This window comes from Acomys russatus, chromosome 17, assembly GCF_903995435.1.
Source record: "Acomys russatus chromosome 17, mAcoRus1.1, whole genome shotgun sequence".
Taxonomy (NCBI): Eukaryota; Metazoa; Chordata; class Mammalia; order Rodentia; family Muridae; genus Acomys; species Acomys russatus.
This window is the reverse complement of record NC_067153.1, coordinates 53,356,902-53,376,260: the sequence shown is the minus strand read 5'-3', so window position 1 is coordinate 53,376,260 and position 19,359 is coordinate 53,356,902. Positions and strand designations below refer to the sequence as shown.

Genomic DNA, 19,359 nt, shown 5'->3' with positions numbered 1-19,359 from the left:
ATGTTCAGGCCATCCAGAAGAACAGGAGATGAGTCACATAGGCCATAGCAAATCAGTGATGGCTGGGTGGCAAACAGCTTGCCCACCACACTTAGATTAAATCCCCTGCACCAGACACAAAACTGGAAAATCACTTCATCCCTTGAAAAACTCCTTTTGTTTTCGAAAGTTAGATTTAGGAACTTTTCCTCTTTGGGGAAGGGAGCAAAATTCTATGATTTTTCATAACTAAAAGTGTGAAGTTATGCTTTTTAAAATATGTGTTGTGGTTTTTTTCCTGCCTCCTTCTGTACAGCAATTGATTAAATTAAATATATTTGTCATGGTGAGTGGAAGAATGGTGGAGGAAATACTTCCTGTATGGGGGGTGGGGCAGGAGTATGTTTTCAAGGGTAACTGTCACTAGAGCAGTTGTGTATTTACACTGCTTAGTTCCTCTGCTGACTTCTTTGGTTTAAACTTGTCTAATCTGATAGGGGAAACAATTATTACACCTTCAGAGAGAGTTGTTGAGAGAATATCAGGTGTCTGTCTGGAAACTTCACCTGTCAATAATAAATCTGATGATCTATAACTGAGGCAGGAAATAGGAGGCGGGGCATCCAGCAGGCAGAGAGGATTCTAGGAGGAGAGATACAGACATGGGAGATTCAGCCAGCAAGATGTGAAGAGGATGGACACATGGTACCTGAGCCCAGATAACCAGCCAGGTGGCATATAATGTAGATTGGTATAATGGGCTATTTTAAATTATGAGCTAGTCAGAGAAGCTATGTGGCCTAGATCTTTGCAAATAATGATCTTGAGTCTCATGAGTCATTATTCTGGGAGCTAGGGACAGGAGAAAATAACCCACCACAACAGAGAGTTATTAATTTGCAACTGTTGTTGAAGGCGTGTGGGCTCTGACCGAAGCCGGGAACTATCCCTGATTTATTCGGGCCACATCAGGCTTCAGTCTGTTTATTCAGCTGCTGAATATTCATTCTCACACGGCCAGAATGAGATGTCCCTTATTCTCAATCATTATTTTTAGTTTTCTTACACAATAGTGGGCTTCTTACAACATTTTCCTATGAATTACTGGACAGGGCTCTTCATCATTGTTATGTCCTCTTCCTGATAGGCCTGTGCTCTTTGTCCTCAACAGTCCCTCCTTGCAACTTATTATCTTTCTTGATTTTGCTCCATGATGTCATGGGCCTGAGCCCTGGCACAGCACGGCTTCTACTCTGCCCATGTCTGCCAGCCTGTTCTCTTTAGGAGCATCCAGTGGTGCCTGCAGAGGCCAGGGCATGCTGCTCTGTGGTGTTTCTGCAGTTGAGATGTCTAGTGTCTGAGTTGTGAATGTCAGGACTGATGTCACAGCGTTAGTCATTAGCTCTTTGGCATGCTGCTGGGTGTGTGTCCAGCAGGTCAGTGTCTCGACGCTTTCATGACATCCATTCAAGTATGACAAGAAGTGACAGAGTCTCGCTACCTTTGTTCAGCCTGGTGGGACGCAGTTCTCATTAAAACACATAGACTGGGCAAAGCACTGTGGCAAGAAAAATATCAAATAGAAAATTTCCGGAAAGGTTCGTTATTGGTGAGTACCCGCCCACCACAAGAAACTTGTCTCCCTGGAGCCTTTCTTTGTTTTTGTTTTTCCTTCTCTTGATTTCATTTCCTTTTTTATTACTTTCTTACAAGTAGAATAACTCAAAAGATGTTTTCTCTGGTGGTTAGTTAAGGTGGAGAATATTGATTTGGGGATTTTATCAGAAGATGCCAACCACTGCTTTCTGCTCATAATCCTGAAAATACCCACACCTCGTCCATTGCTCAGTGAGCAATTGGTTCCACAGAGAGCTGTGATGACTAGACGTTAAGATTTCTTTTTACAAGAAAAGAAAACCACTATTCTTTTGAGAGACAGTAATCAATTGTGTGTGTTGTGAGTGTGTGTGTATCTATGTGTGTGTGTGTGTGTGTGTGTGTGTGTGTGTGTGTGTGTGTGTGTGTAATCACTACTGATTTGTGCTTTCAATCTACTGCAGCCTGCCTGCAGAAGCCCCACTTCCTCCCCTACCTCAATTGTCTGACAACTTTGCTTCTTGGTGCTGACCTAAGTTAGCTCTTCCCACCAATCTTCTTAGCCATCCTTTCTAGCCTGTCTATACTCCTTTGTGTGAACCACCTATCCACAAAAAAATCAACCAAGCAAGCAAGCAGACAAACCAAAAACACTTTCTACCAGAGATCCATCCTATCTTTCCAGACTTACTATTGGTCCTGTAGCATGCTACCAGCAATGTCCCTTCTTTTCAGTTCCCTGGGACTCTACCTCTTGGTGAGGATCCAGGATTCCTTACCTCTTCTCTGCAGTCTCTCTCAGCCTTTTCTTCGAGCCTAAGTCCATTTCTGTGTCACCCACAGCAGCACTCACTATCATGGCCTGACATAGTGTCTTGGATGCCCATTTTCTGTTTTGGAGTGGGATTTTCTAGTGTAGGTATCTGGTCTCATTTTTGCTGGGTGGGTATTCTATTCTTTAGCTGCTGCTGTCCTCTGAATCTAAATGTCCAAGACACTATGTCAGGCCATGAGAAACACAGTGCAGTTGAAACACAAGACAAGGACTTCAAAATAGACTTTCTGGTTGTGTTCAAAGACCTGAAAGAGGATAAGACTAAATCTCTTAATGAAGTCTGTGAAAACACAAACAGTGGAATTTCAAAACATGAAAGTAGAAATAGAATCATCCAAGAAAACTCAAACTAAAATGAAACTGGAAATAAAAACATAGGATGTCAAATAAAAGCCATGGAGGTAGGCCTTACCCACAGAATGCAAGAAATGGAAGAGAGAATTTCACTTCTTGAAGACAAGGTAGAAGACCTAGATATCTCAGCCAAAGAAAATGTTAAATCTAAAAGCTAAACAACAAAAACCAATACACAAAAATACTCAGGCTGGCTAACACAATCTTTAATAATGAAAGACCTGCTGGAGGAATCACCATCAGAGACTTTAAGTTGTACTGCAAAGCTATAATGGTAAAAACAGAATGGTACTGGCATAAAAACAGACACATCGATCAATGGAATTGAATTAAATACCCGGATATAAATCTACATATTTATGGACACTTCATTTCTGACAACGAAATCAAAAGTACACACTGAAGAAAAGGCAGTATCTTCAACAAACGGTGCTAGTCAAATTGCATGGCTGCATGTTGAAGAATCCAAATAGATATCACCCTATATAAATACTGTCACCCCCACAAAATCAACTCTACATGGATCAAGGACCTCAACATAAGACCAGATACCATGAATCTGACAGGAGACAAAAATGGAGAATAGGCTTGAAACCACTGTCAGAGACAAATAAAATAAAAGAAAAAGAAAAAAGAAAATTTTCTAAACAGGACACTTGTAGCACAGACACTAAGAACAACAATTAATAAATGGGACCTCATTAAACTCAAAAGCTTCTGTATGGCAAAGTACACTGTCATTCAGACAAAGTGGCAGCCTACAGAGTGAGAAGAGATCTTTACCAATTACATGATCTGATTGATGGTTATTGTATAAAATATATAAAGAACTGAAAACACCATCAAGAAAATAAGCAATCCAATTACAAATAGGGCATAGAACTAAGCAGAGAGTTTTTAAAAGGATAAAACAGAAATGCCAGAGAAACACTTAAAGAAAATACTTAGCATCCTTAGACATTAAGGAAATGCACATTAAAACTTCTTTGAGACCTTCACCTTACCCCACTCAGAACATCCAAGATAAATTAAGCAAATAACGCATACTGACTAAGATGCAATGAAAGGGGAACATTTCTTCATTGCTGGTGGGAGTGCAAATTTGTTGAGCCACTATAGAAATCAGCGTGGCAGTTCTTCAGGAAGCCAGCTATATCTCTTTGGGGCATATACCCAACAAACTCTGCATCTTACTACAGAGACACTTGCTCATCCATGTTCATTGCTGTTCTATCAATAATACCCAGAAATTCAAAACTGCCTAGATGTCCATTAACAAGTGAATGAATAATAAAAACATGGTACATTTACACAATAGGATATTATGTAATAACCTACTGTTAAAAAAAATGAAATTATGAAATTCACAGGTTAATGGATGGAGCTAGAAAATAATTCAATCTCTGAGGGAATGCAGACTTTAAAACCCAAATGTTTTCTATTTTCTCTTCTATGTAGACATTAGCTTTAAGTATTTGATACACATGCTATAATCAGAATAGCCAGCCACTGATGTTAGGTACTAGTAAGGGACTGGGTGGGGAGAGGTTCTTCCAAGGAAAGACATAAAATATATTGTTAAGGAGAAACTAGAAAAGGGGGATTACGTAGAAGGGAGTGGGAGAGAAGGGTGAAGGATGGAATGCAGAGAGGGACAACCAACACTAAGAGCCTTTTGAAAAACTAGATCCCACTAGAAGTTTCCCTTCTCCTGGCTAGCATTCATGGTCCTGGAAGGTACTCTGAACACTACAAGAACAGAAAGGTAATCACCACTATCACCCAGCTGCAACAGTAACCTGCCCGTTATACATACAGATGAAATAGTGGCACAAATATTACAGGGGAAGCAACAGCTTTTTTATTGGACTTAAGGCTCACTCTATGAAATGGAACCCATTCCTGACACTGCTAAGGTTTCCAAGAATGTACGAATATATAGGTCATTGGGCTAGGGGAAACCCTATTATTCTGCTAAAAAGAACATATCAATAAAATGACTCCTACTGGCATACAACCATTCCCATTGGTTAGTACGTCACTCAACCTACATCAGGGAATCTTCTTAGAGTATATGACAAGTAACACAGAAATACACAACTGGACAATTGGAACAGAATTAGGGACTTTGGGAAACTAAGTTCTAAATTGGATGTTTAAAAAAATCAAATCCTTCCCTTCCTGGCTCAGAAAATTATGTGGAAAAGGAGGCAGAAGAAATTTAAGAGGCAGAAATGGTAGATGACATCAGGAAACACTGTCTTCCAAATACAACAGGACTCATGCACACATGAACTGACAGAGATTGATAACACGAATAAGCCCAGCACATATTCAAGCTAGACACAGTTCTAGCACTGAGAGTGGGAATTGTATATCCCTAACCAAGAAGGCATCTGTAGTTGACATCTTTTGGAAAGGGGAAATCATTTTCTCCAGTCTCACTGAGTATGTCAACCATACTTCAGGGTAGGCACCATACCTAGGAATAGTTGGCCAACACAAAGCAAATTCAATGGTAATTTTGTGGGTTTCTGTTTCATTTTGTTTTGGCTTTCTTCTTCTTCTTCTTCTTCTTCTTCTTCTTCTTCTTCTTCTTCTTCTTCTTCTTCTTCTTCTTCTTGTTCTTCTTCTTCTTCTTCTTCTTCTTTTTATTGGTTGTGGTGGTTTGAAGGAGAATAGGCACCATCATTGGCTCATACGTTTGAATGCCCAGTTAATGGAACAGTTTGGGAGGGATTAGAAGGTGTGGCCTTGTTGAAGGAGGCATGTCATGGAATGGTCTTTGAGGTTTCAAAAGCCCATGGCATGCCCAGCCCCCATTCCTGCTTCCTGCAAATCAGAGTGTAAAGCTCTCAGCTACTGCTCCAGTGCTATGCCTGTCTGCTTCTTGGCATGGTGATCCCGTCTTTCTGTAAGAGTTGCCTTGATCGTGGTGTGTTTTCATAGTAGTAGGACAGCAGCTGAGACAGAAGTTGGGAGAGAGGCCTCACCATGCTATCATGTGGAGAAATATGGAGCACTTTGGGACTTGGAGCTAGAAAAGCAGTTTAAAGCTTTAAGCAGGTCTTGATGGGCCATTCTAGTAAAAACTTGGAAGACATTAATGCTGAGGGTGATTTTGAATATGCGGGCCCTGCTCAAGATGTTTCAGAGGGAAAATATATCATCAAGTATTCTATGGACCATTCTTGTGATGTTTTGACAAAGAATGTGGCTGTTTTTGCCTTTGTCTAAGAAATTAAGGAGTTTTGAATAAACGTCATTGGTAGAGGAGACTAAGACAGTCTAGTATTGACTGTATCACATGGTTATTAATGTTCATTCTCTTCTTACTTTTTACTGACTCTTTGTGAGTTTCACATGGTATCCCCCACCCCAGTCCTCTCTCTGTCTCTTCATATCTGCCCTCTACCCTTGCAAGATCCTCCCAAAAGAAAATAGAAACTAAAGATAAAGTAAAACAAACAAATAAACAAACAAAAACATCTCGCCATGGAAGCTGTAGTGTGTCATAAAATAGTCACCCTTTTGCCCAAACAGCTTTAATCGCAAATGTCCGTTGCAATGAGTCGTTGATCTGATTTGAGGCCTCTGGATTCTGCTGCACCACCAATACTGGATCTTCCCCAGAACTCCTCTGAGATACCAGTTGTTGCCCTGTGTTGGGGAGATCCTGTAGTTTTTTATCTGTAGGACGACCTGTACAGAACTTCATGTGCTCCAGCAGTTCGTAGATGGCATAAAAGTTGGGGTAGGTCAACCCAAGGCCCTGGATCTGGGCCCAGATCGAAGCTGAATTGCTCAGCCCGCTAGCTCTCCTGTGCCCACACCGCCAGGGCCACCTCTCCTGCTTTTCCCAGGCAAGGGGTGGGGCTAGCTTTTTCAGGGCAATAATGAAAAGGAACAAGTGAGGCAAAGGGAGAGAAGAAAAAGAGAACACCAGAAAAGGTAGTCATGTCTTGTGCTCAAGGAGATGAGACATTTAAAGAAAAGGCTGATGCTAGGTGGAATAAAAGGAGTGGTGCTCTCATGGTAAGACCCAAGGAGCTAATCCTTTAACCTGTTAAAAAGAAAGGCCTAAGGGATCTCCTAGGCCTAAAACAACAACAGAAAGTTTATGGAAATGGAATTCTAGGAGGCAACCAGGTTCTAGCCCCGGCAAGCAGCAGAACTTGGCATCCTTGGCCACGTGATTCTAGATTTAGAGTCAAGGAGGATACAAGAAAGGAGTTGTGGTTATGGAAAGCTGCTGAGGCCAGTCACCAGGTAAGCATGTCCCAGAATGTCAGCCTGGAGAGGCCTGGAGAAGCTGTGAAAGGAAAGCCTGCTTTACGTTGGAGACTCCAGGACAATCGAGATGCCAGAGCCTTGGGATACTTGTCAAAGAGTGATTCTGGCAGGGAGTGGAGCCAGCCTAAAAGAGAGAAAGCCATGTTGCAGTCTACAAAGCTGGAAGGAGTTGCCGATGTGAACAGAGCTTTAGCGTTGGACACACAGACGCAGAACGTGGAGTTCACCTTTCTGGTTTTTGTTATTGGTTTGGACCTGTATTTCCTCACTGTGCTCCTTTTTTCTCTCTTGGAATGGTGATGTATATTCCGTGCCATTGTACGGTGGAGGTGATTTTCCTTTTTGAGTTGAGTTTGATTTTATAGGAGGTTATACTTTATAGGGGGTCACACCCAGAGCTTGCCATGAATCTCAGCAGAGACTTTGGACTCTTAAACAGTAATGAGACTGAAAGACTGTGGTGAGACTTTTGACATTAGACTAAATGCATTTTTGCATTATGATACAGCCATAAGCCTATGGGGGCCAGGGAGTGGAATGTGTTTTTTTTTTTAAACATTTTCATACACTATTTTCAAATCATGATTTTCTCTTCCCCAACTCCACCCAGATCCTCCCTACCTCCCCACCCAGGCCAACGCCATGCCCTGCCTTTCTCATTCTTTTAGAAAATACACACAATCAAGGAAACAAAAGACCCCAATCAATGAGACTGTTAAGCACATGTGCACGTGTACGTACACACACACACACACACACACACACACACACACACACACAAAGAAACAAAACAAAACCCATAAGAACACAAAATCAGAAACCATAATATATAAGCAAAAGACCAAGAAGACAAAAAAACGTAATAAAACGATATGAGTTCTAGAGGTTGAGAGTGGTCACATGCGGGCGAGGTCCCCTTCTGTCAGAGTCTAGGGGAGGCGAATGCTGTGGAAGCAGGAGGGAGGGTGGGAACAGGAGGGGATAACATTTGAGATGTATTCTGAATAAATTACAGTAAGTTAAAAACTTAAAAATTAAAAAAAAACAACATGAGACAAAAACTCTGTAAAAACTGCCATTGAATTCATTTTGTGATGGCCATCTACTTCTAGGCATAGGGTCTACCCTAAATGTGGCTTAAACACCCCGTGAGACTCCAGTAGTGAAAACTAATTTTTCCTTTGCAGGTAGATATCAATTGTGAATAGCTCTTTAGTTAGGAACAGGAGGCAATGGTGTTGGTTTTTTATTTTTTATATTTGGAGAGAGGGAAAGAGAATAGGAAGTTTAGTGGCTAACAAAAAAGCCACCGCAAGCCACTGCCAATTTAGGAGATGATAAAATTTTGGAAGGAAAAGAACGGCAGTGTGCATCATGGCATCTGAGTGTAGGATGCAGCGCTCCAGAGTGTAGGCATTGCTGACTTTGGAGTCTGGCAGCACTATATGAGAGGAGTTCAAGAGGGCTTGGACATTTGGATGGCAGGGATCTTGTGTGTGAAAGTCAGCAGGGAAGGCGCCAGCCGGAAGAGGCTAAAGCTAAAGATGGCAGGAAAAGATGACTGATGGATGGAGTGCAATCCAGGAGAAAGACAATAGAGCGTGGGGGAGTACAGGACCCCTGGAGACCCCAGGAAGGGCGAGATCTTACCTCCATGGAAAGGGAAAGAAAATAAACATAGAGGGAAATTTTCAGGTCTAGGAGAAAGTATAAAATGTCAGTTGAGGCTTCAGTTGACAAAGATTTATTGAACACCTCTGAAACAAGTGGGTACCACAGCAGAGAGGAAAATGGAGCACACAAACAGCACTGGGGGCCGAGAGGAGGGAGCAGGGTCTCTCCAAGGCAGCAGCATGGGCTCACAGCTTTGCCAGATGTAAGCAGGGGGAGCTGGATATTTTTCAGATTGAATTTATCTATAGGGACAATCGAGGTAAAAAAAAAATTAAGCTTAAGTTGATAGTCGATCTGAGTGAAAGATACTTTGCTTTGATACTGAACAAGGAAGGAGACACGCTCGTCATCAGCAGATGATGAGACGAAGGACACAGGAAAGGAGTGCAGGCAGGTGTTTGCAATCAGACACTGTGTCCTGCGTTTCTTTTGCTTCCTCATCTACCTACCACCCTCAGAGATGACCCTTCTCAATCTGAAATCCACTTTAAGGTCCCCCCCCCCTTCATTTTACAGATGAAAGAACTCTGCTTTTGAAAGCAGGGTCTTGATCTAATCACGTAACAACACAGTAGGTCGGCATCTCGGTGGGGGCAAAGCCAATATAAGCTGAGCCTTGGAGGAAGATTATCACCCATGAGCACCAGAAGCAAAGTGATATTCTCCTTGAACGTAGAGAGCGTGGGGTTTGCTTAGGGTTTGCAGAGCCACCTTCAGTTGAGGAGCATGGAGCATACCTAGTTTAAAGGCATAATTTTAAATGAGAATATATTAGGCACATGTGGAGAGACGTGCTTTGCTCAGAGTCTGGCAAAGATTACACTCATGGACAAAAGTGCCTCTTGGCATGCTCGGCTTGCACCATTAAGTTTAGCTGAAAATAAAAGTGGCTTCGAAGGTGGATGAACACAGGAGCCTGCTCCTAAAGGGGCCTGCCCTCTTAGGCATCCATAACTGCATAGACAGCAATGTTTCCACCACAGTGTGCTGACACAAGGAACCCTGGAGGGCTGCTCTGTCTACGGCAGCTCCAAGTTTATTTATGCCAGCTGGGTAAGAAATGATGCCTGTCCGGGCCACTCGGACACCGTATTTAGTTCTAACTGTGTACATTCGCACTTATGCTATACGTGTCATTCTAAGTTTGACGTGTTTGTTTGCATATTTTCGGGACATGAAATGTCAATTTTCTAAGAAAAAAATTTTTTTACCTGATTTTCTTAGGGCACTGAGGAATTTCCAGATTCATGCAATGAAATCACATTAACTTATATAGTTGTATCCTAAAACACTAAATTAATATATGTTTTTCAGGTGTGAGAATGAAACCAAGTTCAAAGCAGAAGAGATTCACTGGGCGTACAGTTTCTGCCCAACCCCCTACTCCTGGACGGCACTCCTGGGCCTGGTCTTATATCTTGTTTTCTTTGCACCTGGTAAGCAATGTGTTGTTACTTTTGCATTGTGTTGTCCCCACTTAGAAGAGGCAGGTTACTGTATTTCATTCCTTGAGTGATCTTTACCGTAGCTTTAATTATGTACTTCTCAGGAATGGGACCGATGCCCTGGACAGTGAACTCAGAAATTTATCCTCTCTGGGCAAGAAGTACAGGAAATGCATGCTCTGCTGGAATAAACTGGATTTTCAATGTTCTGGTTTCGTTGACCTTTTTACACACAGCGGAGTATCTTACATACTATGGTAAGAGCATGTTTTCTTCAATGTTCTTTCATTGTGGGTGTTTTTTTTTTATTCTATCCGTATAGATCCTATAACTTGTATTAGAGACTATGGCCTTATATGTTGGATCTTCATGAGTATCCCTGTACAGCTTTCACCATCGCCAGGAGATCTAGAAAATGTTTCTAGAATAATTCTACTCTCCTAAGCTTCTTGTCTCAAAATAACCACCCCCAACACCACACACACACACACACACACACACACACACACACACACACACAAATACACACAGTTCTTCTAACCCTGAACATCCCCCATACATGCCATGACGGAAAGCCTTACAGCTTTCAGTTTAACCAGGAAGCAAACAGAAAATGGTAAGAGGATGATGACAGGACTAATGAGATGTTCCATGGGAGGTATGGAGCCCACACCTAGCTAAGTAGAGTTAGTGTAAGTCTGAGAGTAGCTCACCCATTTGGGATACCATGCCAACCACTGAACCATCTGTTCCAGCCTGGACACGCATTCTGGTACCTTGAAGCCCAGCACTTACCACTTCCAGTCCCAGAGACATGACAAAAACTTCCAAGTAAAAATGTGTGGAGACTGTGGCTTAAGGAAAACACTGGTGGGTAGTGGTTAATAACAGAAATCCTTTGCAAAGCTAATTCAAACTTGTGTTTAATAATGTGGAAAGATCTTTTTCTCAGTTTCTGTTGTCACCACCTCCTTCCCTCCCCCCATACACACACACACAAAGTTCTATTGTCTACATGATTTTTTTTTTAAGTTGTGATAGTTTTTTAAAGACGAAATGTAAAGTCATTGACCCATATCTCCATAAGCCCATGGGATATATGTGAAATGCATTCTATGTCTGGTCCTCTGTGATGCCTCCCACCGGACCTCATCCTACCCCATGTTCTGGGCATGTTCAATGTCTGCCTCCACCTTTGCCATAAACCAGAAAGCCCAAGCAGGCAGGCCTGTGCTGCATCCAGTGCTGTGCTCCTGGCTCTGGCCAGGGGACCATCTAGAACAGCAGTCTTCAATCTGTAGGACTTGGCCATCCGAAAACACATTCCCAATGGTCTTATGAACCTCCAACCCTAAATTTATTTCCGTTGCTACTTCACAACTCTAATTTTGCTACTGAGCAATGCCTCAATTCCTACAACCAGAAGAGAAATGTGCTTTCAGTTGTTACAGCACACAGGTTGAGAACTGCTGAACTAGAAACAATTGATTTCTTGGGGAGGAAGTGATAAGCCGGTGGCGTATTTAGACTGTTCGCCTTTGTTCCTCCTAAGAGCTAAAACTGTTTCTGTAAATTCACAAACTTGTTTTTATGACATGACAATAGATATTACTTATCACTGCTGATTATTAAGAATGCTTAAATACTTGAAGGTCTCCCCCGCCCCCTGTCTCCCTATCTCTATCTTTCTTTGTGTGTGTGTGTGTGTGTATATATATATATATATATTCATACATTTATACACCCCCTCTGTCTCCCTCTCTCTCTCTTTCTGTATGTATGTGTATATATACATACATATATATATATATACACATACATACATACACACACACACACACACACACACACCAGGAAACATTTTTATAAAGACTTGCATAATAAAAGTTCATGCAGTAAAACTTTACCTAGCAAAGAGCTCTTTGGGTTGAGGTGAAGTAGGAGGCATTGGAGGGGACCAGACTGTTCTTCTCAGTGGTTTTGCATAGCATAGCATTTACATGTACCTCGTGGGCTTGTGGAGCTAAGAGAACAAACCTGAACTGTCATAAGAAAGCATGGACAGCAGAACGTGGTTTAGATAGCGTTGAGTCAGCTTTTGTCAGAGTGCCTAGGGAGAAGCTTATTTTCCTCCTGCCAATACACCGATCAATAATTCCACTAACAGTGGGGACACGTGGCCAGTCTCATTGACTTGAGGCTCACATTTTAATCTACACGTTAATGATTCATGAAAGCGTGTTATTATATTCCTGATTAGTAAGTATGCACCCTGATGATATATTTCCCTGGAGATATCCATATCTTCCTTCCTCCCCCGCCCCCTTCCCCCCTTTTCAGTTCCTTCATATGATCTTCAGTTTCAACTCCTACCTGAGTGTCACTACTTACAAAGACCTGCATTGCAGGTTGTTCAGTGACATTCATTGCTAAAAGCACAGTGTGTGACAAGCACAACACCTGGAAATAGCATGTATGTCTATATATAGGTGAAACCTATATATATTAAAGTTATCCAGTACTGAAGTATTGAAATTGAAATGTGGCCATTGACTATTCTTGTCTATTTACTAAATATTTGTTTTAATCTGGAATTTAAGAGAGGATTCCCATAAGATTTCTCTCAGAAAAATCTCTCTGAGTTAACCATCTCATGAAAAGTTGTAGTTTTCCTTATCGCTCTTGTCCGACTGTAATGTTGGTAGCCTGCCCACCCTTCTCTATGGCTTAGCCACAGGCCTCACCAGGAGCCCCACAGTCAACAGCCAATCTGCCTCCTCTGGGGTCCTCAACTTCAGCTAGTGTTTTCTGTTCCGTGGCGTCTCCTAGGAGACGTTTGTCATCAACAAGCTGCATTTCAAGGTGGAACCTGGTTTGGGTGGAGTTTGTTTCTTGGTGCGTTGTGGTTTTTTGTTTTGTTTTGTTTTAACCGACGTGGTCTCATGTATCCCAGGCCAGCCCCAAAGTTTATATAGTGGGGAAGACTTTGAACCTCTTGTCTTCATGCTTCTCCTTCCAGAGTAGGTGTTGTCACCATGCCTGGGTCATACGGTGGTAGGTGCTGAGCCCAGGGCCTGAGGCACCTGCCGCAACTGTAGCCGTCAGTATAGATAGTTTTGGGGGGCTCCTTCTGTTACAGAACTGTAATTCAGTCCTGTTTACTCTAAAACAGTGGGGCTCAGCTTTCCTAACACTGGGACCCTATCGTCCAGTCCCTCATGTTGTGGTGACTCCTTAACCATGTAATTATTTCATTGCTCCTTCATAACTATAATTTTCTACTGTTATGACTTGCAATGTAAATATCTGATATGGAGGTTATCTGATATGCGATCCCTGGGGAAGGGTCATTCGACGCCCAAAGGGGTCACGGAGCAGTGGTTGAGAAGCGTTGCGACAGTCAGCTTCCAGTGCCATCAGAGTGACCGCCACCCTTGGCTCTGTCGAATCTCATTAAGGAATCCATTTCTTTTGCTACTGCAGAACACAGGGCTTCCTTCCTTGTTTTCTTTCTTTTTTTCTTGCTTTGGTTGGTTGGTTGGTTTTGTTGTTGTTTTTTGTTTTGTTTTGTTGTTTTTTTTTAAACCCTTTCTTCTCTTTTTTTTTTTTTTTAATTTTTTTTATTTTTTTTTATTAATTTATTTTTGTTACATCTCAATGTTTATCCCATCCCTTGTATCCTCCCATTCCTCCCCCGCCCCCCCCCCCATTTTCCCATTATTCCCCTCCCCTATGACTGTTCCTGAGGGGGATTACGTCCCCCTGTATATTCTCTTTCTTCTCTTTTTATTGTCAAACTTCTTACAATCTCTAGAGCTCGCCTTTCAGTAACATCCTTGTCATGAAAGCACCAAATTCATTTGTTATGCTAATCTTGGTTTATCCTTAACAGCAACCTATCTCAAGTCATTTGCTGGAACTGAAGGATATTGTCATATTTTATTATTTGTTTAATTTGCCAAGTGTATATGGGTACACATGCCACATCACATGTGAGGGCCGAGGATTTTGTGGAGTTGGTTCTCCCCACCTGTGTCTATATTCCAAGGATCCAGCTGAGGCTCACACATTTTTTGCAGCAAGTACTGGCCCTGTTATTAAATTTCTAAGCAAAATTTTAAGTACCAAATTCCAATGTGCACACAACAACACATGATTTCTATTTTGTACAGTTTAGCAAAACAGGGATTATCTATCCCTCCCCTACACAGATCAGGAAACCAAGATCAAGAGGGTGTTAACAACTTTCACAAGGTCCAGCCGTTTGCATCGCTGTTTGCTGTTTAGACTCATACACCCCAGAATCCACAGCAGGATTTCTTACTATGTTGGGCAGCCCAGGTGACCTACTCTTTTTTTTTTTTTTTTTTTTTTTTTTTTTTTTTTTTTTTCCAAATACCATGTAAAATTGTAGGGTTTAATATGAACAAAACTAAAATGAAATAAAGAGGTCTGGCATTTATAAATAAAGTTAAAATTTATATCATCTTGCCGGGCGTGGTGGCACACACCTTTAATCTCAGCACTCTAGAGGCAAAGGCAGACAGATTGCTGTGAGTTCGAGGCCAGCCTGGTCTACAAAGCAGGTCTAGGATAGCCAAGGCTATATAGAGAGACCCTGTCTCGAAAAAAGAAATTATATCATCTCCTTAAAAAACGGATGGGTTTAATTACGCAACTTAGGAAATTCTATCCTCAGTTATCTCTTCCACACGTTCCCAGTATCTCATAATTTTCTGTCTCACAAGTCCTTGCTGTGCTGAGAAGATTCTTCAGGGCAGCCTGTTCAACAGCATTGTTGCTCTGTAGTTGCCTTCCTGTCTCCTCATGACATATTTCTATGTACTTTGGAGAAATGGTGTTTAAGAACGTCTTAATGTCTTTCCTTCGGTGTGCTGTTTTGTCAGTGAAGATGAAAGGGTTTTTAAGTTCTATGCTTTTTCTGCTATTGACTGGAAATACAGGTAAGCCTAGCCCCTGCTCTGCTCTCTAGGAGACAACTTCTCTCTTAGGGGTCTCTCCACCCTCTCTCCTGAGCCTGATCGCAACTGGGAGTATATTATCTGTGGACTCAGGTTAAAAGTAATTTTTATATTAAAATTGGAAATTACCTTCTAAAGGAAAAACCATCCAGGAACTATATAGAGAATTAAAGATGCCACCACATCTCATTCATGTCGGTGTAGTGTACTGACACTAAAGCACCACCAGGTGGCATTTGCGCCTCTGTGGCCTTGTGGCACAGACAAATGTAATTGTACAGCAGAGCAAACTCCTCTGGTCTCATAAAGCTTCTGTTCTACTGACAAGCCTTGTAGTGTATCAATTGGTGATACATACTGTAGAGGCAGAAATGGTATGTAGGGGTCTAAGAAGAAAGATGCCTGGTAGGGGACAGTTGAAACAAAATTGGCAGAGGATGGGCTCATCCATCCTTTGTGTTGCTTTAAGATTTATTTAGAATTATTTTATGAGTGTTTTCCCGATTATATGTCTGCACAGCACATATAGGTCTGGTGCCCACAGAGGTCAGAGTGTCAGATTCCCCATGGAACTGGAGTTACAGACAGTTGTGTGCCACCATGTGGGTGCTGGGAACTCAACCTTGATCTTCTTCAAGAGCAGTCAGTGGGAGCCCTCTCTCCAGCTCCTGTGGGTTATATTCTAAAGGTGGATCCAATGGGACCACCTGACAGATTGGCTATTGAGAAACGTAAGAGAAAGGTACAGGCTGACCGCCAGTTGTGGACATGAAAAGCAGGAGGAAGGGGAACTGCACTGAGCCCCGTCAGGTCATTGACTCAGCAGCACCATCACTGTACCTGGTCCTGGAAACCTGACCATCCATGCTTCTGAGTGGATGAGACAGGCATGTGCACCGTAATACAGGTATTTGGTTATTATACTGATGAGAGTGTTAAGAAAAATGGCTGGGAGAGAGCAGTTCCCTGCAGCCTGGGATCTGAGGGCAACTTCCTAGATGAGTTTACATCTGAGCCTGCTGTTATTTTCCTTCTGTTTACAATGGCATGGTTTGAGTTATGAAACGTTAACTGTATTACATTCACAGAACTGAAACAACCAGGTAAGGCAGGTGGGCGGACATAATTAGGTTGCATTTCAGACTGTAGTCATGTGCAAGTAAAAATCAAGACTCTCCAGCCGCAACGCACACAGGGCTGTTCACTGTGTTCTTTTCCTGCTGCAGGAGCGTTCTTCCTCTATGCTGGGTTTGCAGCCGTGGGACTGCTTTTCATCTATGGCTGTCTTCCTGAGACGAAAGGAAAAAAATTAGAGGAAATTGAGTCGCTCTTTGACAGCAGGCTATGTACATGTGGCGCCTCTGACTCCGAGGAAGGGAGATACATTGAATATATCCGGGTGAAGGGAAGTAACTACCATCTCTCTGACAACGATGCTTCTGATGTGGAATAATTTTCACTTGGTGACATTTTAGTAACTGAATTGAATGTGGAGAGAAAGCCAGCGGTTGGTCACTTCCCTGCTCACAAGCTAAGTCTCCCTACAGTCCTTCCATATGACTCCATGTTCCAGAAGACTTGGTGAGGAGAAAAATACAACCATGGTGATGTTTATTTTCATATACAGAAATGCTAAAAACACAGATTTTTCTTAAACAAATATGTATAACCCCTTCCTGAGACAGTCTAAACATTACTGTTGTACCCAGTGACTTAAATGGGACCCCCTTTCTCCTAAAACCATATACAGTTACTAGTGGCAATACAGTCAGTGGTAACCTAGGCAGATTATATATGTATATTTATAAAGGATTATTTAAGATGATATAAGGATATTTAATGTTGAAACATGGCCTATTGGCCCTAAATTTTCATATCAAGTAGTGGCTTTTCTATGATCGGTACAAAGCAAATTCCATCTAAACTTCCACCCAGAAACCCAGAAGTCCTGTAAGGACACAGCTGTCCCTCTCTCCTTTGGATTCCAGATGTTGGCTTCTCCAGCACCAATATGGAAATTCCTTCACAGACAGAGTACACAGGATGTTTTGAACATTATCCAAAGCAGGCCTTTTAAGGGTTATTTTCATACTTTTTTGCATTGGTGATGAGTATATTTGCAGATGCGCTAGCATGTTTTGATAAGCACATTTTATTGTCCAAGTAAGAAAGAACAGATTTTTATATATCCTGATTCGTTAGTCACGTAGGAAAGCAACTGTAAATGTAGCGCCAGGTTGTCAACTGTTTTCCAGGGTCAGTTTTGTTCACACCAGACTGTCCACATTGTCAGTCTCAAGCTCCTGCTGGCCTGTGCCTTCCTTGGTGTTAAATGAAAGCTGCTGGCCGACTGGTTTTCTCCTTCTGATACACAGGAAGAAGGAATTCAGTGGCAGAAAGTGATTGACATTTAACTTAAATCCTAGGACTTCTTTCTTCAAATGTTTTATTGGCTCTTCCTAAGGACAGGTTCATATTTCACCAAGAACGTAAACTAGTTTTGTGTGTTCTTTTCTCATTCCTAATAATTTGCTACACAACCAAAATTCAGAGCTGTTCCTGGTTGTTTTTGTTTGTTTGTTTTATCTCATACTTGGTTTGGTTTTCTGTTTGTTCTAAGAATTGATATTTCTCCATTGGAAAAAAACATAAATAGGTTCTAATACCACAGTCAGTAGAACAGGTTGACTTTCTACAGAATCTCTCAAAGTATTGGATGATTTCTATGTAGGAATTCAACACAGAATTCCCAGTTCTCACCACCCTAAGAGCTATGTGGTACAAACAAAATCACTAGCTCACAAAATGCATTTGCTAATTTTCTAAAGCTATGGATGACTCTAACGACCAGTTAGGAACACATCAGCTTGTGCTTCATGCTATGGTCTCAACATCAAATCAAGTTCTATATCCAAGTGAGTGATGGCTAACTATTAAAGTGGAAGTGTGTATTATCCTTTTAAAGGTGGCTTCTCCTTACTGTAATTACCAAGATGAGGCTATAATGAAGGAAGCTCCCTCTGCTCACCAGAGGTACTTACAGTCACTTTTGTGCCCTACAAATCCTTCAGCCAAAAGAGGAGGTTCTCTCTGTTTGGTTACTTAATGTTATTTAAAAAAATTAACACAGTATTTTTGAAAATATTTCCTCAAATTAGGTGCTTTGAAATTTATTTACAGAGAATATTAGTATTGATTTTCTCTAGAAGGTATTATTTAATAGGATTATTATTTTATATTTCCTATCTCTTAAGATGTTTCTTAACTCAGTAGCATTTTACGAGATCAATGAGCTATTATGTGGCATAGTTAGCATATTATGGAAAGAAAAAATGAGTGCAGTACTCCTTTTAAAATATATTTTTCTGATTTGTCCAACTTGTTGCCTCAATTTTTCCCTTCATGGTTCACATAGCCTTAAGTACACAGGTGTTTGCAGCTGGGTGGACACAGGGACTTTTATTAAAGGGACAGCTAGACTTACTAGTTCTAAAAGCTGGCTGTGACCTGTTCTTGATGACACAAAAACAAGTATGTTTCCAGCTTTATGTCCAAAAATTAACATAAAAATGGGAAATTGTCCACATTTTTATTACCCTGTCCCCTTCATCATTTCTAAAAATTATTTGTTATTTATATAGTAGCATTATTCCACATCTTGAACATATAAGACAGAGGGGCACATATAAGACTTACTTACAACTTTTAAAAAGTAACTAAATACTTGAAAAGGAGCCTTCCATAATCCAGATATGACTTTTAGATTTGGTGAACACTTATAATACATTAAAAGTTCAATGCTGGAATCTTTCAGATTTGTATTATATTAAACACTTTTTATGTTCTTAGTGTCTTTGGCCACCACTATCAACTTGAAAAGCACCCATGTGAGATCATCAAACATATATTTCGCAAGATAATTTCTGTATGATACGACTTGATCTAACACATTAAGATAAAGCAGTGTACTTGCTACTGCAATGATATCTTTCTATCCAAACGTGCTGCAAATTCAATACTGGTGTGTTTGCCTTGGGAGCGTTGGATGACCTACTGTGGAGGAGGGTTGAGAATGCATCATTTTATACACATGTAAGCACACACTGTTGAACTCGAGGCTTTGGGCTGTAGATACAGTTCTGTGGTGGGGTGCTGGTCTGGAAAGATTGGCCCTTAATATTTTTCTTCCATGTAAACATCT

At 41.3% G+C, this 19,359-nt stretch overlaps 1 protein-coding gene across 1 annotated transcript in view; it reads left to right on the top strand.

Annotated features, from left to right (window-relative positions):
- Positions 1–17,381, top strand: part of Slc2a13 (solute carrier family 2 member 13) — a 280,523-nt gene extending 263,142 nt beyond the window's left edge. The window contains exons 8-10 of the mRNA XM_051160231.1: positions 10,046–10,167; positions 10,281–10,433; positions 16,385–17,381. Coding sequence (XP_051016188.1) covers positions 10,046–10,167; positions 10,281–10,433; positions 16,385–16,611 — 502 coding nt within the window. The 3' untranslated portion in view covers positions 16,612–17,381. The remainder of the gene's footprint in view (positions 1–10,045; positions 10,168–10,280; positions 10,434–16,384) is intronic.
- Positions 17,382–19,359: the final 1,978 nt, after the last annotated feature.